The sequence below is a fragment of the Calidris pugnax genome, unplaced genomic scaffold (assembly GCF_001431845.1).
Source record: "Calidris pugnax isolate Ruff unplaced genomic scaffold, ASM143184v1 scaffold32, whole genome shotgun sequence".
Lineage (NCBI taxonomy): Eukaryota > Metazoa > Chordata > Aves > Charadriiformes > Scolopacidae > Calidris > Calidris pugnax.
Window position 1 is genome coordinate 9,037,455 of NW_015090783.1, and position 23,835 is coordinate 9,061,289.

Consider the following 23,835-nt stretch of genomic DNA (forward strand, 5'->3'; position numbering starts at 1 on the left):
GGGGAGACCGGGCTGAGCCCAGCGGCTGCCGGGCGGCCCGGAGAGGCGCTGGAGAGCGGTCCCGCCCGCTCCCGGAGCGAGTTCCCGGTACCCGTCTGTCCCAGGCCGGCTGTCCCTCGTGTGCCACTGCCGGCCCTGCGCCGCCGCGCTCCCCGCTGCTGGCAGGGGGTCCTCCCGCGGCTCCTCCGCGGCTGCCGGGGGTCCCGTTCAGAACGGGAGAAGCCGAGCGTGGTCCCCGCGCCGGGCCTGCCGGGGGGAACCGCTCCCGAGGTGCCGGGGATGGGCCGGGGCACCCCGACGGGCTTTTGTCTCCGGCTGCCGGTGCCGTCGGGTGGGATGTTCCCGGGGCAGATCCCCGCCTTCTCCGTCTGACCCGGACAGACACCGCGTTTGTTCTGTGCATTTGCAGTAGCGCTGCTCATCTTCTGACTGTGTAACTCCTGTACGTCCCAATAAAAACCGAGCGGGTGAAGCCGGTCCCAGCGGCTTTTCCACGGAGAGTGGGGAGTCGTACTTTGTGCCGTCTGTGCAAGGCACTAAGCTGCCGGGGAAGTCCTGCAGTGTTATACCTGATTTATATTTTTAATTTCTAGGCTGTTGGGATAATTTTAATATGTTTTTCATGCCTGTACATCTCCCTGCTTGTGATTAAGTGAGTAAGTGCAGCTTGGGTTGAATTTGCATGTGATGAGCTCATGTAATTGGAAGGTCTGGAAGAAGAGGAGCTCTCTGATGGCAGCTGGTTCTGTCGGTTCTGGTGGAAATGGCGGTTGTTCTCCGCAGATCAACCGGTACCTCGTTGTCCAGGGGTGCAGCCCCACGTTCAGCTGGTTTTTGAGGGGAGCTGAGGGTGTCAGGTGGTCACAGGGTCGGGGCGGTGGGGATGGCTTCTCCAAACCCCAGGCAGTGGTGGTGCAGGATCACCCTTCCTGCGTGTCAGCAGCGAAGCTTCATCGAGAGCAGCTCTTGAGAAGGGTGGAGGCAACGGCCGTTTCTCAATCACCAGGTTTCCTGAGCTTAGGAAAAAACTTGTGGCAAAACTGGTGGAGTTCTGCCTGAAGAAGGAAGGAACAGTTTTGAGGGGTTTCTAAAGGCATTCTTATTAGCTACCCTGCCTAAAGATGGTGATTATTAAGATCTGAAGTTACTTGGTTTAAGAGCTGAATTTTAAAAGTCTTTCCTGGAGAGTCCTGTTTTGTTTCATGTAAACGCAGAAAACCTGTGAGCGTAGACCTGGCTGAGCCCTGTGCAGCCCACGCAAAGTCCTTCCTCTTGCAGAGCTTGCAAAACTTGAAAGTTCATGGAAATGGCTTCAGTGGTTGAAGAAGCTGGTTGCCGAGAATTTAAACTTCTTCCTAGTCTCTTCAGACAGCGTTGTCTCACTGGCTCAATAGCACTTGGACACTGAAACAGGCTGTTTAGTGGAGTTACACTCGACGAGGGGGCTCGGTCCCTTCCTGCTGGCAGACCCAGGCACACAGCAGTGCAGGGATGAAAGTGTAACGTTGGGTTGTGTGTTGTGATTTTGTGTTGTGCTTGGGTAACCTTGGGCACTACTGATAGCGCGGGGAAGGAGTTTGATAGCGAGGCACAACCTTTTGTAATCTGGCCAGTCCAGTTTACAAAATCCCTGCGATTTAATTCTGGAAAAGAATAAAGAAGAGCAGTTTGTTCTTTTGCTGGGCCTGTGTACAGAATTTCACAACTATTGACAGCCTGAAACCACCGTTCAGTTTTTCAGGATGGGCAGTTACAGTCAGCTCTGGGCCAGCTGCAGTTAGAAGTCCCTCTTTGGGACTGCGTGGCCTTTAGGAGGTAGTGTGCACTGAAAAGCACCTTTGCATTCTTGAGTTGCATTCTTTTGGTTGCTTTTAAAGGTCCTGTACCCCAGGCTATCGATCTCACCTCTCATCTGTCCTACTTTTAGAGGGATGAACACTATCATGCAGAGCGTGAGTGCAGGGACATGGGTTAACAAACAGAAAAAAGCAGCTATTCTTCAGCCAAAGCGGGAGGTTTGAGTTCATCGTGTATGATGTACAGTGACCCTTTCCCCATCAGATAAGGCCGTGAGTGGTCACGTTTGGTCACTAAGAGGTTGTGTGGCAGCAGATGACATGTTTTGCTCGCCCTGGTTGTGTGTGTTGGTATCAAAGACAGTCTGATGTTTTTTCCTCTCTGTGTTTTAGATTTCTGATACACTGAAGCGGTTTGCGATAAAAGTAACCACAGCCAGCGTGAAGGAACGGAGGGAGATCCTCACTGAGCTGGGAAAATGCATTTCTGGGAAAGGTAAAAGCTTTGGGGTGATGTTCTGGTTACCAGGACGGGGAAGAATGTTAAAATATTTTCTTTCAAAGGCTGTGTGAAATTTGCGGGGTGGTTTTGTGAGGCAGGGGGCTGGCAGCATTTGGAATCTGCTTTCTCACAGTGTTAGTTGTAAGCGTGGGTTTTGTGGGTATCAGAACTCCAGGTACTAACGTGTGCTTTTGCAGTTAGTAGTATGTGTATACATGTAGAGAGAGTGAGTATGGAAGATTTTAGATAGTCTTAATAAAACAGCTGAAACAAATTTAAATTTTTTTGATTTCTCAATCAAATGTGGAACAGCATGTGTTCCAATTTTGCCCCTATTTTTCAAAATGTGCATAAAATATGTAAAAAGGGAGACCTCTGATCCTTGCAAACAACTTCATAGACGTGTAGGGGCTGTGAGCTGTTCACTGATTTCAGTTGTGAAGTGAATGATGTTTGTGTTGAAGATGAAGAGCTCAGTGATTTATGAAGAAATATTTTGAAATACAATCTGTTACAGATCTTCCAGAGGGTGCAGTGAAAGGCCTTTGCAAACTCTTCTGCCTTACCCTGCATCGATACCGGTGAGTAAGTTAATGTAGAAAGAATGTATAATTATTTAATCTGTTGGTATTTATGTACTTATTAGTTAAACTGGTATGAGCAGCTGGAAATGTTAGTGTGCAGCATCACATGTGTGACACCGAAAGATGCCAGTAGTAATTAGGCTGTCAAGTTATCTTTGACAGTAAAAAGTTTTACAGTTCTTACCTTGTGTTTCACTTCTAATTTTGAAATTAGAACTTGCGTCCCGTGGTTCAGTCTGCAAAAATGAATGCCTGTGTCCTTTGAAGCAAGACTAAGGTGGTTTTTAGGCATCTTTTAGACACTTTTAGATTGGATAATATTGTGACCTGTTGTAAAGAAGCTGTTCAGAACCTGTTTTCTTCTGCAACCTGCCAGAGAGCCTCGACACAACTTCTGTCGGCTGAGGAAGGGAATGGAGCTTTCTGCCAGAAAGTGCTCCTCTTCTTGGAAGAGCAAGGATAAAATAACTATTAGCTCGACCACTGAAATGAGAAAGCAGAGCCCTTTGTGTGCTGTGAGTGTAGTAATGTGTAGTGTTGGCAGGATTGACCAGGTTCACGGCGATCTGTTTCCATTGCAGCGATGCAGCGTCCCGCAGAGCCCTGCAGCTGGCGCTTCAGCAGCTGGCGGAGTCCCAGCCTGAGGCAACGGCCAAAAACCTCCTGCAGTCGCTTCAGTCCTCGGGGATCGGCGGCAAGGCTGGAGTTCCCAGGTGCTGGATGAGTTGCTTTGTGTGCAAGCCCTTCTGAGTTGCTGGTAGTTCCTCTTGTGTTCAAAACGATTCTGCTGTTGCTTCTTGCCAGAGGTGTTAAAAACATTTAGAGGCAAAGCTGTTCATGACCGTTCAAATGTTCCTTTCTTACCTCTTCCATGTCTTTTGTGAAAGCAGAAAGACTCTTGGTATTACTGCGGGTGGATCGGGTCTCAGTTACAGTTTTGCCTTTGGTAATCTTCAAGTCTGGAGAGATGAGGAACAAATTCTTTTATCGAGAAATAGGCTCCAAAACTATTAGGAAAGAGAATTTCCTTGCTCTTTTGGTGTTCAGCTGGTGGAGTTCAAGACCTTACCTTAGATAGGAAGATAATGAAATTTGAAGCTGAGCTGAGAAACACGCTGCTGTTACATTGTGGTAGCATCTGGGACCACCAGCAGTTCCAAAAGGTGACTCTGGGTATTGTTCAGCTGGTGCAGGGCACAGAGAGCCGTCCTGCAATGCCGGGGCTGAGTGGAAGTGTGGCTTTTAGAAAAATACCTGATCTTGGTTTAGAGGCTTGCAGTGATACAGTATTTACCCTTCAGTCACAATGGCTGGCCTTGTGCACAAGGACACTTTCTATGTTCTTTCACTCCGAGGTAAAGGTCAAAATGGGATGAGGCTCCTCAGGGAGCGGGGAGGTGGGATCCGTTACCTGAAGTGGAGGGAGGAGCTGAGAGTTAGCAGAAGCCAGAACCGAGTGATGTGCCAGGAGGGAATATAAGCTGAGAAACAATTTGGCAATCTAAAGCTGGGAAGCTCTGACAGTAAAAATGAGCAGCAGATGAGAAATCTTGAGTCACTTTTTGGGCACTCTCAGTTGGCAAAGTATTTAACTCTCATTTCTGTAATGCCACTGGGAAGATCCAAAAATGGTCTTTCTTATGCTAAGTTTTTTCATTTCCAGCAAGGTGAGGTTTAGCCTCTTTTGTGCCATTCAGAAGTTCTGAGTGTTAAACAGGAGCTGAAACACGCAGCTTTTGAGGACTAATTATTTCCTTTAAAAGCTAAGACTTGCTGTATTTGTGTAGGATAATGTTACCTCGTTTATAAGGTGGTGTTCTGACTTGGACAAAGATGAGTCTGGTATGGACTGGTAGGTGTACGTTACATACTGGGAGCTGAAGATTTACATCCTTCTTCTCTTTGTGCAACAGTAAGAGCAGTGGCTCTGCAGCTCTGCTGGCGCTCTCCTGGACGTGCCTGCTGGTACGCACAGTCTTTCCAACGCCTGAAAAGAGACAGGGAGAAACATGGAAAAAACTGGTAGGTTCTTTTTGGTTTGCAGAAATATCCCTTTGGAGATAAGAACTTAAATATTTGGAGTGTCTTTGAGTTGCTGAAACATTGCAGATAATTGTGAACGTAACCGTCATGTTAAAATCCAGGTTTACATGACAATTTTTTTTGCTTTCTGGTGTGCTTTGATCTCTCCTATTCCGCTGGAGAAAGCAAGAGGTGTATAAAGGATGAGTGGGGCAGTCTTGCTCTGCATGCTATGGTCTATACCAGTATTTGCAGACTCGGGGGGCTCATGGGGCCTCCAAGGTAGAGTCTGCAGCACGGCATGAATTCCTTGTGCCTCCCTTGAAGTAGTTGTGTGTGATCCTCTGTCATAGAGCGTCAAGTAACTTTTTTCTTTCTTTTCACCCACTTTAGCAACCTGAACCTCCCACCTCTTAGCACCTTAGAGTATAGTTGGAATGTATTTTAAGAGATATAATCTAATATAAATTGCTGATTTCAAAGTCAGAGTTTCCCAAACTGTTTTGCATGGTTCTGCAGAGTGGTCTGTGTGGGATGAGAGCAATGGCAGCTTTTTGGAAGAACTTTCACGACCCAAGGACTTTTATACCAGTATTTGCAGACTTGGGGGGCTCATGGGGCCTCCAAGGTGGAGTCTGCAGCACAGCATGAATTCCTTGTGCCTCCCTTGAAGTAGTTGTGTGTGATCCTCTGTCATAGAGCGTCAAGTAACTTTTTTCTTTCTTTTCACCCACTTTAGCAACCTGAACCTCCCACCTCTTAGCACCTTAGAGTATAGTTGGAATGTATTTTAAGAGATATAATCTAATATAAATTGCTGATTTCAAAGTCAGAGTTTCCCAAACTGTTTTGCATGGTTCTGCAGAGTGGTCTGTGTGGGATGAGAGCAATGGCAGCTTTTTGGAAGAACTTTCACGACCCAAGGACTTTTTCCTGAGCAGATTCAGCTAATCATTGGCATCTGACACGTCTTGTTTGATATGAGCTCTCTGAGAAGCAAGTGCATGAAGGTTTTCTTGGCTGTTTCCCTTGGCAGGTGGAGGTTCAGTGTTTGCTCCTCTTGGAAGTCCTGGGAGGTTCTCATAAGCAGGCTGTGGATGGGGCAGTGAAGAAGCTGAACAGGCTGTGGAAAGAGGTGATGTATGCCTTATGTGACCATATTCAGTAGCTGTTCTAACTTCTGTTGTGTTAACATGCCTTGCTCTTTCCTCTTCAGAACCAAGATCTGGTGGATCAGTACCTATCTGTCATTCTTGGTCTTGAACCAAACCAGAGTTATGCTGCGATGTTGGGGCTTGTGGTGCAGTTTTGCACAGCCCAGAAAGAAATTGATATTATTAAACGATACAAGGTAATTTTGTTGTACTGCTGTTTTGTTTTGTTTTTGTAATAAGTAGTGTCACTTCTCATCATGGAGAAGAGGTGTGGGCAGGTGTTTCACTGAGGCTGGTACTTTGCATCTGCCCCTTGTCAGTAGTAATGCATTTATGACTACAGCAGCTGGGATAGATTTACAGATTTATGGCAGATATGTGGCTTTTTGGTGTGGCCTGTGAGTTTCCATAGATGGCCAGCACAGCAGCCTTCTGCCTTCTCCCCTGTTGTAGGAAGGGAAGACAGCATTTAGCTCTCAGTGTACTTTGGGTGTTGGACTAAAGGGCAGAGCAGAGAGCACTGATCTCTGTGTCAGGATGGAATCAAAGCTTCTGCTTAGTGGGTAGGGCTGTCTTTTGGAGGAGAATAAGGTGGGATTTCAAGCCTGGCTGCCTGATGGTGTGTGGGGAGCTAGGTATAGGTTGTGATGTGGCTGTAACTTGGTGTTTCTGCTTGTTCAGAGTGCTCTCCTGGATTTCTACTTGAAGACCATCCTTATGAGCAAGACAAAGCCTCAGAAGCACGTGCTGGTGAGCCATCCTGTTACAGAGCTCTCTGTGCTTTTGTCCTATGTGTGATGTCCCCTCCTGTGCTGAGTGCTTTGTTCCCTTTGCAGGACAGCTGTTCCCCGCTTCTTCGGTACATGTCTCATGCTGAATTCAAGGACTTAATTTTGCCAACTCTGCAGAAATCCCTGCTACGGAGTCCTGAGAATGTAATTGAAAGTGAGTCTGTCATCTCGCTGCGTTGCTGTGTCAAAGAGTGTGAACAGTTGTTCCTCAGAGGTCTGGAGCTGCTGGGGGTGTGTGTCTCTGGACTATGCTTTTGGTCCTGTGAGCGCAGGCGGCAGGATTGTCTGGCATCTAAAGGTTGGATGTGGAGAAGCACCATTTGTGGTGTGATCCCAAGTGTCTGGGTATGTGATAGCTACCGTTTGCACTGAGGACAGAATTTCACAGCTGAGTGCTAAGAATAATCCTGAATTAATCTGTTCATTGGGAATCAATTTCAGGTTTTTTTCATCCTTCTCATTACTGACCCTGTCTGCTCTTGATGACAACTGTGGGGAAGGGTGTACTAAAATGGTAAAACCAGTTATTTAACAAAATGTAATATGCCATTATCTCTTCTGTCTTCAGCAATCTCTTGCTTGCTGGTATCTGTGAACCTGGATCTCAGCCAGTACGCTCTAGACATTGTGAAAGGACTGGCCAGTAAGTACTCTTAGCTTCTGGAGGGAATGATGAATTCAGAATAAAGCTTTCTTCTAACTTTCTGGTAGTACCTCTAACAGTGTTATTACTGGTGAAGACGTTGTTTTGTGTGGGAGGGAGGGTGATGCTGTAATTTGGAATTGGAAGAGGTCACGTGACGGTTCCAGGAGCTGAGTCAAGCCACATGTAAAGATATATATCCTTGTCTTGCTAATTTTATGCAGTTTGTTCTAAGGAGCTCTTAGCTTGTGTATTATTTTCTAGGTCATCTGAAATCCAACAGTGCACAGCTGATGGATGAAGCAGTTGTGGCATTAAAGAACTTGGCTCGACAGTGCAGCGATCCTTCGGCTGTGGAGTCGCTGGGCAGACACCTTTTTGCCATCTTAGGGGGTGAGTACATTGTAGGAGAAGCAGTTGAGATGAATAAAGGTTTGCTGCCTTCAAGGAGTTTTGTGTATTGTATTTTCTGTTGTCTTTTAGCTGCCTGTATGGTAGGGGTGGCTCAGTCTGGATTAAGGGTAACGGGACAAGCTTTTGTATTTTTAGAGAAGATTTTTGATGTTGTGTGTCTGTAAGCCATCCCTCACCCATCTGTTTCTTGTCGGCAGGCTCAGAAGGGAAGCTGACAGTTGTCGCTCAGAAGATGAGTGTCCTCTCAGGTGAGGATCCTAGAAGAATTCTGGTTCTCTGGTGGAGGAGGTTCAGCAGAAGGCTGAAGGAAGGGGATCTCTACTTAAACTTTTAGGATTCCCTGCCTGTCCTTCCAAATTGGCTGTGGTTAATGTCACAGAGGGTGCAGGATACTGCATGCCGGTTCTTGACTTTCTCTTCAAAGGGAACGATTGGCTGGTGGGCTGAAATGTTTTGTGCAGGGAAGATGACTGTATCCTGGCTAAAAATGAAGGCAGAGGTCCTGCGGTGTTGGTACTTGGTGGATGTGACATCCAGATGTAGTGATGAGAGAGAGATATCTGTGCAAGGATTGAAATGTGAAGGGTCATTCTTGATTGCTTTTAGATTTTGCAGCAGGTGCTGGTGGTTTGGGAACTAATGAGAGAACTCTGCCTTTTCAGGGATTGGCAGCCTTAGTCACCACGTGGTTTCTGGATCCTCTAGCCAAGCTCTGGCTGGAACTGTGGCTGAGCTTTTCATCCCTTTCCTGCAACAAGAAGGTGAGACCTCTTGCCTTTGTTCTGGGCTTGCTAAGCTGCTTTCATCTCGAGCAGGATTTTCATGTGGCCTGTTATTCAGAGTAAGCCCGGATTCTCCCCTGTTGTGTTATAAAATCTATTCCTCTGTTTTGATGAGACAGTGCTGTGTCTCTTAGAAGCACGTCCATTCTTTTCCTGCCTCCTCCTGAAGTTGTTACCCGCTTTCTGGTTTACACTCCTGTGTTCTATGCAGTTCCTGTACTGACATGAGCTCTGTGTTACTCCCTAGTCCATGAAGGCACGTTGGTTCATGCAGTCTCTGTCCTGGCTCTTTGGTGTGTTCGGTTCACCACGGAAGTCCCTAAGAAGCTGGTAGAATGGCTAAAGAAAGCCTTCAGCCTTAAAACCTCTACTTCAGCCGTGAGACATGCCTACCTGCAGTGCATGCTAGCCTCTTTCAAAGGTAAAACTGTGCAGCTATTAATGACTCTCTTAACTGTGTGGCTAAAGAGTAGTAAACTTTTGTCCTTCCCGATCTAAGTAGATAGCTGCGTTGATTAAGAAAGATTTTGTAAGGCAGTATCTGTTCATTAACCTCCTTCGTATTTCTCATTAAACTCTCTTTTCCCTTCCAGCCTCCAAAGCCGGTTTGTCTTCTTGTATAACTGGCATTACTGCCCATCATGCTGTCTTTTCATATACACCTAAAGTAATTTTTGATTGCTTTATTTTTGTCTTACACTTAAATTGTAAGGTTTTTAGCTCAAGAACTATGATTTTGTTTTATATAGCACCCAGCATGCTGTGGTTTTGGCTTTTGGAAGCTTAAAAAAAATACAAAAAGATTTAAAATTAACGTGTTTGAAATTAAGATCTTCAGACATTCTGAACTTTTGGTGATCCTTTTGAGATTTGCTTCTCTTGGTCCTGTCCTCTTTGACTTCAGCATTTCATCCAGGGGGGTCAACAGGTGATTGATGCCTGCATGTGAGATCTGCCTTTCTTGTTGATGCACTGTGAATCAAAAGGATGGTATACATTTGCTTAAGAGGTCAATAACTCAGTGTATTTTATAGGTACAATGGATTAGCCAGTTTCTGTGCTGTCACAGGGCTGAAAAAAACCACACTAAAATACTTAGGTGTCACAATATGGTGGTACTTTCAGAGACATCAATATGGGCACACCTGAAGTTGCTCATGCTTGCCACAGGCAAGGAGGACTACTTGTGTCTGATGTGTGCAGCTGTTCAAGGGCCCAAGACATTCATATTTCAAAATAATTTACTCAGCACTGGAACTCTTGACTACTGTTGCTTTGACCCACCCAATGAAGCTCCCAACTGGGACAGAAAGAAAATGGTCATTCTAACTCCTCAGAGTTTGTAGCTAAAACACTACCTGCGGATACTTAACATAGAAAAATCACAGGGTCTTTTGTTTCCTTTTTCAGTATTGTGTGTGAGATGTTGCTTCTGGAAGTACCAGGAACACCTAGCTCAGTTTCTGTGGAAGCGAAGGTTGCAGACCAGTGGGATTCCTTGATTTGTGAATGGTTGAAGTGGAGCAGATGGTCGTGGCTTGCCAGGAATTTACTTTCACTCTCTCAGGGAAACCTAATCTTTTAAGTCGGATGTCCTGTGATTTCAACTGAGTTAGCATTTTCTTTCACATCCCTTGAGCAGAAACTCTTACTGAGACAGGACTGTTTTATGTGCGAGGAAAGGACTAAAGTGATTATAATCTAGCTTCTCATAGTTAAAGTTTAATGACAGTAGAGATTGGCAAATACTCTGGGAGATTCAGAATCTTCACCGTACGTGTCTGGTTCCTTTCCTAGTCTCATGACAACAGAAGGACCATTGATACCCTTGTGGTGTAAAGTGGGAAGGACCATGTTGTTCTGCAACTTGTCTCTGTCTCCGCAGGTGACACGTTGTTACAGGGAATGGACTTGCTGCCAATGCTGATCCAGACAGTAGAAAAAGCAGCATCTCAGAGTACTCAGGTTCCCATGGTAACTGAAGGAGTTGCTGCAGCTTTGTTGATCTGCAGGATGTCTGTAATTGAGGGACAAACTGGTAAGGTCACAAAACATCTAGTAGCAGTCAATATAAGCAGGCTTTGGGGGTTAACACTTTTTCTTGGCCATGTGCATGAGATACTATTCCTTAATGTGTGTATTGCTTCTGCGTAGAGAATCACTGCCCTTGTGTAAAGCAGGGAAGGATTCATTCCCATCTCTCTTGGTTTGTCAGTGAAGAATTTTTGCTCTTCTGTGACTTTGCAGATTACAGCTTCCATTCACTTAGGGCAGTGTGACTCTTTATTCTGATAGAAGTTGTTCACCCAGACCTTACATGCTAGGGCTTGACTGATGCATTAAATGTATTGTTTGTTATTTGGGTAGTATTTTTACAAATCATCTTTGGAAAGCATGAGGACTGGAGTTCTGTCTTCCATTAGAGGATATAACAGGAACTGTCTGAATTCATACATCTGACAGGATATAAAATCCAGGTGTGTTTTGTCTATCAAAAGCAACACGCCAGTTTCCTCCTTCCCTTCATTTTTAGGAAGGGTCTCCCTATGGAAGATTAAAGTGAAACAGACTTTATATTTCACACGTGTAAGTCAGAGAAATACATTTTTGTCAGCAGGTGTTTTTTGGACATGCTTATAGCTCTGAATGAGAGAGATGAGAGGCTTTATAACTGAGGACAGGTAAAGCTAGAAATAACGAGTGATTTCAGGAGACAGAATTCTGCTGTATTTTATGTACACTGGTGAGTTCTGACTTATTTTGAAACATCCTTGATAGACATCTGTTCTTTTCCCATCAGAGTCTAAGCTGAGTGGTTTCTGGCAGCTGATTCTGGATGAGAAAAAACAAATTTTTACATCTGAGAAGTTCCTGCAGTCTGCGTCAGAGGAAGGTAAATTGTCAGTTATTGTACATCTAGTGCTGTTTTATCTCTATTACTTAGTACTTATAAGAGCTACTGTTGCTGTTAGCCCTGCTGTGTGACCCTTGGAGGAGTTTTGGATAAAAATCAACAATGTGCTCTTTCAGGGGAACATCTAGATGAGTTGTAGTCTAAGCTTGACAATGAATTAATTTATTTCTTAATGAACCAAATATATAATTCCAAATTTGTATAATCTGTAAAAGCCAATACAAAATGTATTTCTAATACAAAATGTGTCTGTGTGGTGTCCCAATTTGTAATTAAATACTTACAGCCAATGTAAATAGTGTGGAGAAGCCTAAAATTAAGAAGATGGGAAAAAGTAAAATAAGGCTGGAGAAGAGAACATGTAGGTGAAAATCTTAAGATGTATGGGGGAAGAGTAGTAACAGATAGGAAATCAATTGAGTGTCTCTACATTCTGTTTTGTTCTCTTGTGTCTACAAGATTAATTGAAAAAGAAATAATGGAATGTGCCCAACAGAAAACATTACAGACTACATTTTAAACTGAAAGTTTTGAAAATGAGTTCATGAATCATTACTCTGAAATGAATTCACTTATCCTTTGTACAAATCTTTGAAGAGGTGAAGTTTTCTAAATGGGAGATAACACAATTTCATCCGTGTTTTCTGAGTACAGTGTGTATATCCATTCATTTTCCCTCCCAAGTCTGCAGGTGTCCTGAAACAGCACGATTTAGAGAATTCTATGTTGCTTCTTGAGGGAGTTAGCTCCAAAACCTAATGCTGATATTTTGAGAGCAAATATTGTCATGATTTGTTACTGGTTATTTAAGCGAAAATGTCCAGTTTAATATCCCCAAAACTGTCTAGTATCTTGAATTTTGCAAGTCCCCTCTGCCGTATGTAATATGGGTTATAACCCACCCCATGTTTGGGGACTTTCTGCTCATGCTTTTATGATACGGTTGACTGTTCATACACAAACCAAAGGGCCTTGTGATAGTTGAAGCTCAGGAAACGACGTGAGGTAAAATGCCAAGGGTACTATTCAAATAGCATTATGCACTTTTCTTTGAATTCAGCATACATTTTATTGTCACCGGAGGCGTTTTGGTGATGCTCAGGAGTTAATAGTGCTCATACAGTAAGCATGGTATTTATCATTCGGTTTGCTCTGTTGACTTAGACAAAAATAGGTCACACAAACTGGTCATCCAGCTGGGATCCAGCTGACAACATTTCTGTTAAATCGTGACAGTCTTGGCAGATCTGAGTTGGACTTGTCTCTCGCTTCACCGAGAAGATTATATAGAGGCTCAGTTTGGGTAGCTATTTTAACGTGTCCCTCTTGCTGTTTGTTTTCAGGTAAAAAAAAATAAATCTGTTTCCTTATGAAGTCTCATGCTATTTTAAATATTTGTCCTTTCCCACAGCAATGTGTACAGTACTGCAGCTGACAGAGCGCCTTCTCTTGGACCATGCACAGCGGCTGCCTGAAAGTAAAGTTCAGTACGTAGACTGCTCTTGCTGCCTCCAACCCCTGTCTGATCCCTGAGTGTTAACGCGGGCAGCGGAGAGGAGGGTGTACTTGGGACTTTGCAAAAAACATTGAACTTCTGTGCTTTTATATCCAGTGGGTTTGCAGAGCTGCCTCCCTTGCTGAGCGTTTGTTTCTCCGTTGGCAGGCAGTACCACCGTGCCCTTGTTGCAGTGCTGCTGAGTCGGGTCTGGCACGTTCGAAGACAGGCCCATCAAACAGTTAAGAAGCTCTTGTCCTCTCTGGGAGGGTACAAACTGGCCTATGGGCTCTTGGAGGAGCTGAAAGTGGTTCTCAGCTCTCACAAGGTGAGTAGTCAAGAAGCCCATTGTCTGTTTAGCCAGTTGTTTGTGTGCTGCCAGTCACCTCCTTACCCTAGATTTGCTGTTGGTATTGTAAAGTATTGACATGCAGCATGATATGAAGATGATTCAGTTCCAGCTCTATGATCTCCTAGAATGCCACTTGTCACTAGATTACTGCATATTACTGTATTGGTGTCTTTTCCTAGAGATTACTGCATATTACTGTATTGGTGTCTTCCCTGTATACACAAAAGACTTATTATTCAAAATTATTTGGGTAGGAAGCTGCAGTTTTCCATGTCCTTCTATTATTTTAATCCAAAATTAATCCCTGCTGGGAGACAAAGTGGTTAGTTCCTTTCTTGGTATCCTGGTTCTTCGGCCCTGGCTTACAGCTTGGGCTGCCTGTTTAAAACAAAGGTAATATAAATACTTTAGTTGCAACTCTTATCAAAAGTAAAAGGAAAATATAAAAGGAAAGACTGAGTCCTGTACCATTGGGCATGCTGCTAAGCCAGCACCACGTCAAGTTTTATAATAAATGAAGTTGCATTAGTTAGGTACCAAGGCTGGGACTTTGTAAATAGTCTTCCCATGTCACAGATACAGCCTGAATAAAAGTTTTTTTTGAAAAGAGACTGGGTAAAATTGGACTGCAGAAGTTGGACGTACTGTTCCCAGCCACCTGGTTCAACCTTTTCCAAAGTCCTCTTTGGCAGAAATGATGGGTTTAGTTTTATTTTACCCCTGCTTGCCAAATCTAGTGTAGTCCCCCATTCTTAGTCTTTCTGTCACTCTCTTCTCTGTGCTTCGGTTCCACTGTTCTCCTTTATCCCTTCTTTCCTTTGAAAACTTCAAGTTGTTGGTACTGGCAGGGGGAGCTGATTGTTGGTACTCAGTGTGGTGTTACTGTGGGGAAGTGTGCTCAGGGCTCAGGAAGGCTTGGTGTGATGTGTTAATGACAAGTTTTCTACTCAGGTTCTGCCTCATGAAGTCCTGGTGATGGAGTCAGGAGAGCTGTCGGAGCTAGGAAAGACATACATTCCTCCCCGTGTCCTCCATGAAGCACTCTGTGTCATCTCGAGTGTGGCAGGGCTGGATGTGGATTCCGTTGAGCCAGAAAAGCTGGCTCTGGAGATGCTGCTGGTGAGCCACCATCCCTCTGTAGGTAAGTGAAGGGGTAAGACCACTCTCATGGCCCATGGATGGGGTTTTTATCTCACCTTTTTGTTTCATTATATCAGCAGTCTGCTTCATATTTATTATGCTCATTTATTCTGCTTGCTAGTGGCAGTGCAGCCGGGGCTTTGGCCAGCCCTCCTCATCAAGATGAAGATAGATCCCAGAGACTTCATTACCAAACACCTGAATGACATATTGCCCAGGATCACCGCCTACACTCCCGAGAACCAGGTGATAAACTTCTGCTTTCCTTGTGCCAGTTGGGAGGTAGTTTGGGACAGGAGAATTTCCTGGAGGAGTTAAGTACTAACAGGTCTATAAAGAAAGAGATCTGTCTGAAAGGTGGGGGAAAGGCAGGTTCAAAGAGAATGTCTATAGTCAAAAGGAGCTGGGATTTAAGGCTGGAATAATGTGTACCAGTGACCGAGTAGAATTCTAGATAAGATTCAAGTACCCACTGAGCAAGGAATTAGGAATTAGAACATAACTTTAACTCCCTCAACAGGGCATACTTTTTTGAGACACTTTCAAGGAATACTGATAATAATGTTTTTTCCTTTGTTTTCTTGATAGTCATCTATGAATGCAGTGGGATCTCTCTCTCTGCTGTCACCTGGTAGAGTGCTCCCACAGCTCATCAGCACTATCTTGGCATCAATGGAGAATCCAGCTCTGTGCCAGGTGACTCGAGAAGAATTTGCCATCATGAAGACACCAGAGGGAGAACTGTATGACAAATCTATAATACAGAGGTAAGACTTTATTATTTCTTTGTGCACCTGGGGATTGATTGCTGCTGGTGTCTTACTCAGCAGGTGACTGGGTTTGCCAGGTGCTCTGTCTGGACAGCGAGTTCCTGGATTTGTGTTCCTGGATCTCAGTCCCCAGCAGCGCTGATTCTTTTATCTGCTTTTCCTTCTCAGTGCTCAACAGGATAGTATGAAAAAGGCTAACATGAAGAGGGAGAACAAAGCCTATTCCTTCAAGGAACAAATCATTGAGCTGGAGCTGAAGGAGGTGAGTTGCTGGGAACAGGAAAGCCAGGCTGGTGTCAGAACCTTCACTGCTGTCTCATCTGTTTTGCTGTGTGGCTTCTGGCCCATGTGTGTACACTGTTGGGAAAGATTTTCTGAACTTCTTTGAAGACCTAAATGTCACCTTCTCTTACATCTATATGTATCAGTTTCTTTTATATCTGTGTTTGTATCAATTTATGTGGTATGCTACTTGTTTGTGAGTGCACTTACTAGTTGGTAATACCTGTTTTTTCTCTTCATCCTTTGCTCGATGCATCTCATGTAACTTTTTCAGTAAGGGCTGTTAAATAGGTGCTTCCATCTTGTCAACAGCCAGCAGTTCTGCTCAGTCTGGCCAGAGCAATGGGTGTAGGTGGGGGGAGGAGTTTGTTGAAAGGAAGGGAACATAACAAGTTAACTGGAGCTTTCTTTTAGTAAAGGTTGACTTGTGTTTGCTCTGGGGAGGATGACATGTCCCTTCACTGTAGAAAGAGTGGGACAACCCTTTTTAATGTTATCAAATAATTGGTGACCAATTTAAATGTGGCAGAAACTGATGTTATGCTGCTAATGGGACACTAAAGTGTTGTTAAGCTGCTGATTTCCATTTTGTGTCTTCGTTTAAGAGTGAGAGGCTTGGAATAATATTTAGATGCTGTTTTAAAAGTAAATTGCAAAAAAAACCCCAATGTGTCCAACTTTTTTCTGTACCTGGTTAAGAGGATGTTGTTAATAGGTCCCAGTCAATAACATCCATGGCTGTCTATTGCAGGAGATAAAGAAGAAGAAAGGAATAAAGGATGAGGTGCAGCTGACTAGCAAGCAGAAGGAGCTGATGCATGCACAGCTGGAAAGGGAGTCTCAGATAAGAAAACGGCTGAAGGAGGTAAGTTTTGATGTTTGTCTTTGCCAACTCCGCAGCTGCTGTGACCCAAGTCACTTTGATAAAAGGATAATGGAGTAGCACAGAGAACATTTGGCAACAACCTATTTGTTTCTTTCGTTAGAAATTAGATTTAACTACTTGCTTTTTTTTTTCCCACTGAAGTTTTTATGGTAACCTTTTGAATTGTTTCTCTTACAGCTTGATAATGAGCTGGAAACAGCCCTAGGGCTCCTGGACACTGTTATAAAGAGGAAGCCTCCTGGGCTAAGTCAGTACATCCCTGGTCTCATCAGTTCCTTCTTGCCGCTTCTTCGATCACCTTTGGCTGCTCCAAGGGTTAAGGAACCTTTTCTTTCCTTAGCTTCCTGCGTCATGCCTGCTCGACTGAAAACCTTTGGTTAGTATTTGCAGTTGCTATTTAAGGGCAGGGAGCATTATTTTTATGGGAGGGCAGCGAAAATCCTTGCTTTTACAAGCCGTGGGTCATAACCATGTACCGCAGACAGCCAAGAGGGAAAACCTCTCTGGAGCAGTGCTTAGGGAGATGACTGCAACATCCCAGAGATCCTACTGCTGGATAGGGCTGAGTCCAAAGACAGGGAACTGTCTAGTTGTTGTGACCACTTCTCAGGAGCACTTGGTTGCAATGGGACTGTCTCTCCTGTGCAGAGTTTGGAGGATGTAACTCACACGTGTGTGTGAAGGAAGCTGTCCCCTTGGGACAGCCTTGGGGCTGTGCTTCCTTCTCTGTGTCTCTTTTGCAGCCTGGGCTGTTGCCCAGAGCTTTGTTACAATTCCTGGGTCTGTGCTCCTGTTCCTCTCAAGGAATGTTTAGGTTTAGTCCTCTCATGGATTCTTTATTCTTTCCTACCAGGTACTTTAGTGAGCCACGTGACCTTGCGCCTGATGAAACCAGAATGTGAATTAGATGAATCCTGGTGTCAGGAAGAGCTGCCCACTGCTCTGAACAGAGTTGTTAGCTTGCTGCATGCCCACACCATCCCCAGCCGGACCGGCAAGGGAGAGCCAGGTAAGAGTACTGTAGATCCCCCTGACACCCATCTCCCCAGCAATGACTCTCTGAGCTGTTTTGGTTTTGATGGTTTGTATAATGTTTTGTAGGTGAGGCTTCACTACTATTTTTTAAAATCTGATAAGTCTTCATAGATATAAAAAAGCCTTAAGAATTTTATTTTTTTTTTTGCAGTGCTAGTAGCAGAAAAGACCTTAAGAATTATTTTTTTTTTGCAGTGCTAGTAGCAGAAATGATGTTACAAGTATAGTAAGTGTAGAAATGAAATAACAGTATTTTTTCTTAAAATGGTTCGTACAGAAATGTTAGTAGTGAAATTCATGCTCCTCTTTGCCAAGGACAATTCCTACCTTTCAACACCACTTTGTGTAAGTGATTCAGTGAGACTAAGTGGAAAGACAAAATAATTGCTTGTTATCTGTGATCTCAGCAGTGAAGTGCCTGTGGCCTCTGCTTGTTTGCTGTGTAGTGCTGCAGTTCATGAATATTTTATTCTGGTACGGTTGTAGAAGAAGCACTTCTTTCCCTCTCTGTAACACGAAGACAAGCAGTAATGTTTTTACAGTGTGAGAATATGATCTGGGTTAAAATGAACCTTTTTTTCTTGAATTTTTTTCTTTTTTCTTTTTTTTTTCCCACTGGGTTAGTTTTAATGTAGATCACTTCCAGCATCTGCCTCACAATGTGGTGTGCAGGTACTTGTACCACTACACTGAAGGTAATAGTAGAGGAGGGAGAGGGTAGGTCTGCTTTCTTTGGAGGCAGGGAAGGCTTAGGCTCTCTTAGAGCATCTGCTGTGCTGTAGTGATAGAGGGGCTTCGTTCAGGCTTTGGAGTTGGTCACCATCTACCTCAATCAAGAGCTGCTGTGGTGGAAGGTTTATAATTTTTGAAAGGAGATGCAGGATTCTGTTTGGTCCCTTACCCCAGTAGTTCAGTTCTCCTCTCGCCGTTGTGTTGCCAGTCCTGCAGTTGTGTGAGGGTGGCACACGTCATCTCAGCTGAGTAGCAGCAATTGTCCACGTGGAGCACCACTTCAGTGCTGAACATCTCAGTGATAATTCAGTGTCTCCACTATGCAATTTATTTCAATAGTAAGTGCAAGTTCATTAACATTTGAATCCATTTTCAGGCTTATTTCCTGAAAGTAGTGGAAGTATTTTCAACCCTCATCCTTCAAGATTTCCTACAGTGCTTAATTAAATGAATATCTGATTTTTTTTTTGTATGTTCTGTGAGAGAAAGGCAGTAGGTTCCATAGCACTCTGTCGAACAAGTCACATTATTCCCAAATGATTTTTCCTCATTTTCAAAGTTCTTTGGAATGTAGTCTTGCAATATTATTTACCATGAGACCTAAGAGAGACCATACTCATTCTAATGCAGACAATAAAATTTATCATTCATTGCTGAAATGCCAAGATACGTTTTATAATCTTTTTCGTATTGGTCAATACCAGCTACTGTGTTAGTAGAACATTTATCTTCTCAGATAAAGCTTTCTTCCTCCTGCTGCACCTAGAATGACAATTGCTTAAGCCTAAATATATCTGGCCAATAATAAAAATAAAAAGCATAAAAGCAAACAGATTCTGAGCCAAAAAAAAAATCTCACATCAGAGATGGAGGGGGTTTTACCGAAGCTATTCCTGTTAAATAACTAGGAGCTCACAGTGTATTTGGTATTTAATATTTCTCCCTTGAACTACTTTTGCAGTATCCATGCCCTACATAAGCTGACTAATACTGCAGTGTTGTATCTGCAGTGCTCTTCATCTGCATCTTAGAAGTTTAAAATCTGGCATTCTCAGATAGTGTGTAGAAAGCAAAAGTTTTCCCTAGCCATCTAGTGCTTGAGGTTTAACTGGACTAAGTGGAGGACTGGAAGGAGCATTCGTTGTATCCCATAGCCAAGCCCCTGTGAGAAGGAAGGATCAAAATATTTAACAACAGGAATCCAAAAGCTTTAATTTTTTTCAAGGGGGGAGATGAGTTGAGACTCGCACCAGAGTTAGAGGAACCTCATTCTCTAGAATCCAGCTGAAGACTGGGATGACAGGTTAGCTAGGATGGTAGGAAGTGGTTGAAGGGAATATAGCTGGCAAATGGGCCCCTGTTTTGGGGACAAATGGACTTCAAAAGTGAATTAGTTAAATTGTATCAGATGCCCCTGTGGATCCTTTTGCTCAGACCTAAAACTGACAGTAATTTTTTTTTTTTTTAGTTTAATTAATTTTAATTCTTGGAGTGTACACAGGGTCTTAATGCTTTAAATAATAGATTTTGTTTCGCCTGTGGTTGTGTAATGGATTTGATTTTGTGTCCATCCACCCCTGCCTGCAAGTATTTCCAGGGTAGACAAAACCTCAGTTTTGCCTCTGTCTCCTTTAGTCCATTCAATTGTTTCGATTTAATTTACAGTGTGTGGTGTTGCACTCTCAAAGCATTGGAAGAAATTTGGAATCCTAATGTGACTTTAATAAAAGCCAGCTCATTGATGTAGTGAGCAACAACAACATTAGGTAGAATCATTTAGGTTGAAAAAGACCCTTAAGATCATCAAGTCCAACTGTTAACCTAACGCTGAAAAGCCAGATGTCACTGCTGGAGCCTTGCTGTTGCTGCTGTTAAAGTGAAGTGGCAAAAGGTGGAGGCTAACCAGGGCTGTGTGAGCTGCTTTCAACAGGCCAAACTTTCTTTGATATAAGTCCAGACACAGGAGGCAGTGCCCTTCAGACCCCCTCTTTCTAGGGGCAAAGAAATACTTGGGGTCACTTAGCACGTGTGTGCATGAGGCTGACCCTGGCCATATCCATATTCATTACCAAGGTGTATTTTACACCAGTCAATATTATTAAACAAGACATGCTTAGAGTTACAACATTTAGGAGTATAACAGGATCAGCTGTGCTCATGGGAGTGTTTTTCCTTTTCACAGGTGCTGCCCCATTATCAGCTCCAGCATTTTCCTTAGTCTTTCCTCTCCTGAAGACTGTTATGACTGAGACACCTCATGACAGTGAAGACAAGGAGGAGTTTCTGGTCAAGATTCTGCAGATCCTTACGGTCCACGCTCAGCTGAGATCATCAGCAAATGGCCAGGCTTTGCTGGTGGATGAGGTGAGTGAGAGCTGTGGGGATCAGGCAACCTCCTTCAACAGTTGTTCAGATGAGGCATGGGGTAAAACAGCTAATGGGTAAACTGGACCAAGCAGATTAATTGTACAAGTTAAAGTTAACAATGTAAGATTGTTTTCTGTCACGGTTTTCAGTTACCTGTCCAGCCCTGGGTTTTTATTGTGATTTTTATAAGGAGTATCTTACACAGGTGGGGTCCTTTAGAGTCACAAGACATAAGGCTTTTTCTTCTCCCTCTGCCTTTTCTCCCCCCAACCCAGTTTTCAATTACCTGTGCAGCCCTAGGTTTTGATTGTGATTTTTATAAGGAGTGTCTTATAAAAAGGCGGTGTCCTTTGGAGTCATAAGACATAAGGCTTTTTCTTCTCCCTCTGCCACGGTTTTCAGTTACCTGTCCAGCCCTGGGTTTTTATTGTGATTTTTATAAGGAGTATCTTACACAGGTGGGGTCCTTTAGAGTCACAAGACATAAGGCTTTTTCTTCTCCCTCTGCCTTTTCTCCCCCCAACCTTTCAGAACGGCCCAGAGTTGCTGCCCCGGAGGGACATGCTGATCCTGCTGACCCGGGTGATAGGAACGGGTTCTCCACGGTTACAGGTGAGTCCTGGGCTTCATCACCACAGTCAGGATTCTGCCTAAGTTTCATCAACATCTAACTGAGGGAAATACACCCACCTGGTTTAAGCCTCTGAGGCTGGTAGTTGATAACATTACCAATTTTCTCCTATGCTTATGGTATTCTTTTGGGGATAAAATGCGTTTTATCTTTTTTTCCTGTGGGTTTTGTTGAACAAAACGTGCTCTTCAGTTTTCCACAGGTGATGTTCTATTCCTTTCTTAAGGCCTTGCTCTGGTAAAGAAGTTTAGTAGTCACTGCCCCACGTAACCAGCAGTAAACTCTGTTCTAAGGGATGAGATGGAAGAAAGGTCAAAAATAACAAAAAGGCGAAGGGTTGGACTGAACTCATCGGTTTTCGTCACACACCCTTGTCACTGTTCTTTGAGAATTTCTTCTCCTGTGATAGCACTCAGCCCCCAGCCCCTGCTTGGTATGAGCAGAAGGTGGTGGTGGAATCTCTAACGCTTCCTCACGGCATTGTAGGTTCTGGCTTCCAACGCGCTGACCACCCTGTGCACAAGCAGCAGCGGGGAGGACGGCTGTGCCTACGCCGAGCAGGAGGAGGTTGATGTGTTACTGCAGGCCCTGCAGTCTCCCTGCATGAACGTTCGAGATGCAGCTCTCAGGGTAGGTGGGAATCATTCAGGGTCACACTCGATTCCTTAATTTTTTTAGGAGGTAAATCTTCTTTAACGCGGGTGAAGAGAGGCGTCAGCTGTGATGCTGGTCTTTGGGTGATATGTCTGCAGGAGGGGACAGTAGCTACTGAATAATAATGCTCTAAGTAATGTTCTTTGTGCTAGATTTATCTTGGAAAAAGAAGTACTCTGACTCTATCCATGCCTTCATTTTGTTAGAGCAGGTGTAATTATGACAACTTAGAATCATAGAATCATTTAGATTGGAAAAGACCTTTAAAACAAGTCCAACCGTTAACCTAGCACCTTAACTTAACATCTTCTATTTACAAATGCATAGAGCTTAGTCTTAATGAAAGAAGCTGTCAAAAAATTGGTGTGTCTGTGTCGGGCCCAGTGGTTTTGGAAAGCTTCGGGCTTAGTTGCTTCTGAGAATGTAAAAAAAGAAACTAGATAACAAGGATGCTTTTTTTCCTTTGCCATGGAACAAATTTCAGCTCAGGTCTCAGTGGGCTTCTCTGTACTCAGGAGCAGAAAAGACTGTAGTCACCAGAGCACAACCTAGTGCCTATTTGCCTCTCTGCAACCCGCGTAGGGAGCTCTGCTCTTGAGTTTCACTGTCGCATTCATTAGTGACAGGAAGTCCTTAATCAACACTGGCAGCGTGCTCCACAAGCAAACAAGGATTTTGACACTTCCAGCCACTGAGAGATTGACTTGGCAAAGGTTTTAAGTGTTTTAAAGTGTCTGTTTCTAAAATTAGATCCTTGCACTGATTCTTCTGTAAACTGATTCAGGGACTGATGGAGCTACAAATGGTCCTACCGACCCCAGACAGCGATGAAAAGAATGGACTGAATCTGTTGCGTCGCCTTTGGGTAGTAAAGTTTGATGTGGAAGATGAGATTCAGAAGTTGGCAGAGAGGTAAGAGTTTTTCTTGGCTGAGTGGATCATAAGGGGCTCTCTCTTACGCTCACCTCCAGGAGCTCCACTGTCAGGGGCTTGTCCTCTCCCAGGTGGAGGACAGGTTTAGGTCCCCCTGATATTGCAAATAGCAGTGGCTTCTCCTGCTGAAGGGTGATCAGCCACCTCTTTGCGTTGCTGCAGGTTGTGGGAGTCCATGGGTCTGGAGCTGCAGCCCGACCTCTGTTCTCTGCTGATCAAAGATGTCATCTACCATGAGGAGGCAGTGCGACAAGCAGGTGCTGAAGCTCTCTCCAGAGCTGTCGCTCAGTATCGAAACCAAGCAGCAGAGGTCATGAATAAACTTACAGAGATTTACCAGGAGAAGCTCTATGTGAGTACCCTTGTCCTGAGGGGCTGACAGGCACAAGCTTGTGCTTTATTTTATGTTAATCACTTTTCCTTTGGTCCATGTTGAGGATGTACACGAAGCCTATATTGCTGTGTTTGAGCTTATCATAGACTTTTATGTTGACCCTCAAGTTGTCAGCCAGTGATGGCACCATTGTACAGGTGGAAGATAAGCCTTAGGTGACACAAGAAGGCTGTGGCAGAGCAGGGTCAGTCTCAGTCTTTTTGGACCTAAGTTAGCTCTCCGCTTGGTTCTTTTACCATGCTCTTCTGCTAGTGGTCTCACACCTCTGTGCAGTGTTATAAAATGGCATTGCAGGTATGGCTGACAGTATTCTCTGCACGTGTGTTCCTTGGAAAAGGCATCCTGATGAATTTTTTTTCTCCTTGCAGAGGCCACCTCCAGTTTTGGATGCCTTGGGACGAGTGATATCTGAATCACCCCCTGACCAGTGGGAAGCAAGGTACAGTCATCTTCAGGTTGATCTCATCACTTCCAGTGCATCCAGATGAAATGTTCCAGATTTTTATTTGAAAGTTCAGGCAGTGAAGAAATAAGGGAATGTTAAAGGAACAAAATATATGCA

The 23,835-nt window shown here is 44.1% G+C and overlaps 1 protein-coding gene across 1 annotated transcript in view; it reads left to right on the plus strand.

The window, feature by feature from the left end:
* The first annotated feature begins 1,931 nt into the window (after nucleotides 1-1,931).
* The window catches only part of GCN1 (GCN1, eIF2 alpha kinase activator homolog), a 42,594-nt gene continuing 20,690 nt past the window's right edge, over nucleotides 1,932-23,835 (plus strand). The window contains exons 1-31 of the mRNA XM_014961164.1: nucleotides 1,932-1,952; nucleotides 2,190-2,292; nucleotides 2,816-2,879; nucleotides 3,464-3,595; nucleotides 4,796-4,904; nucleotides 5,941-6,039; nucleotides 6,121-6,255; nucleotides 6,740-6,808; nucleotides 6,895-7,003; nucleotides 7,418-7,492; nucleotides 7,757-7,885; nucleotides 8,104-8,154; nucleotides 8,569-8,667; nucleotides 8,936-9,109; nucleotides 10,574-10,726; nucleotides 11,489-11,581; nucleotides 13,014-13,089; nucleotides 13,266-13,425; nucleotides 14,401-14,590; nucleotides 14,711-14,835; nucleotides 15,178-15,356; nucleotides 15,528-15,621; nucleotides 16,393-16,506; nucleotides 16,705-16,903; nucleotides 17,381-17,536; nucleotides 20,477-20,658; nucleotides 21,193-21,273; nucleotides 21,779-21,922; nucleotides 22,731-22,858; nucleotides 23,042-23,231; nucleotides 23,642-23,712. Of these exons, the coding sequence (XP_014816650.1) occupies nucleotides 1,932-1,952; nucleotides 2,190-2,292; nucleotides 2,816-2,879; nucleotides 3,464-3,595; nucleotides 4,796-4,904; nucleotides 5,941-6,039; nucleotides 6,121-6,255; nucleotides 6,740-6,808; nucleotides 6,895-7,003; nucleotides 7,418-7,492; nucleotides 7,757-7,885; nucleotides 8,104-8,154; nucleotides 8,569-8,667; nucleotides 8,936-9,109; nucleotides 10,574-10,726; nucleotides 11,489-11,581; nucleotides 13,014-13,089; nucleotides 13,266-13,425; nucleotides 14,401-14,590; nucleotides 14,711-14,835; nucleotides 15,178-15,356; nucleotides 15,528-15,621; nucleotides 16,393-16,506; nucleotides 16,705-16,903; nucleotides 17,381-17,536; nucleotides 20,477-20,658; nucleotides 21,193-21,273; nucleotides 21,779-21,922; nucleotides 22,731-22,858; nucleotides 23,042-23,231; nucleotides 23,642-23,712 (3,704 nt within the window). The remainder of the gene's footprint in view (nucleotides 1,953-2,189; nucleotides 2,293-2,815; nucleotides 2,880-3,463; nucleotides 3,596-4,795; nucleotides 4,905-5,940; nucleotides 6,040-6,120; nucleotides 6,256-6,739; nucleotides 6,809-6,894; nucleotides 7,004-7,417; nucleotides 7,493-7,756; nucleotides 7,886-8,103; nucleotides 8,155-8,568; nucleotides 8,668-8,935; nucleotides 9,110-10,573; nucleotides 10,727-11,488; nucleotides 11,582-13,013; nucleotides 13,090-13,265; nucleotides 13,426-14,400; nucleotides 14,591-14,710; nucleotides 14,836-15,177; nucleotides 15,357-15,527; nucleotides 15,622-16,392; nucleotides 16,507-16,704; nucleotides 16,904-17,380; nucleotides 17,537-20,476; nucleotides 20,659-21,192; nucleotides 21,274-21,778; nucleotides 21,923-22,730; nucleotides 22,859-23,041; nucleotides 23,232-23,641; nucleotides 23,713-23,835) is intronic.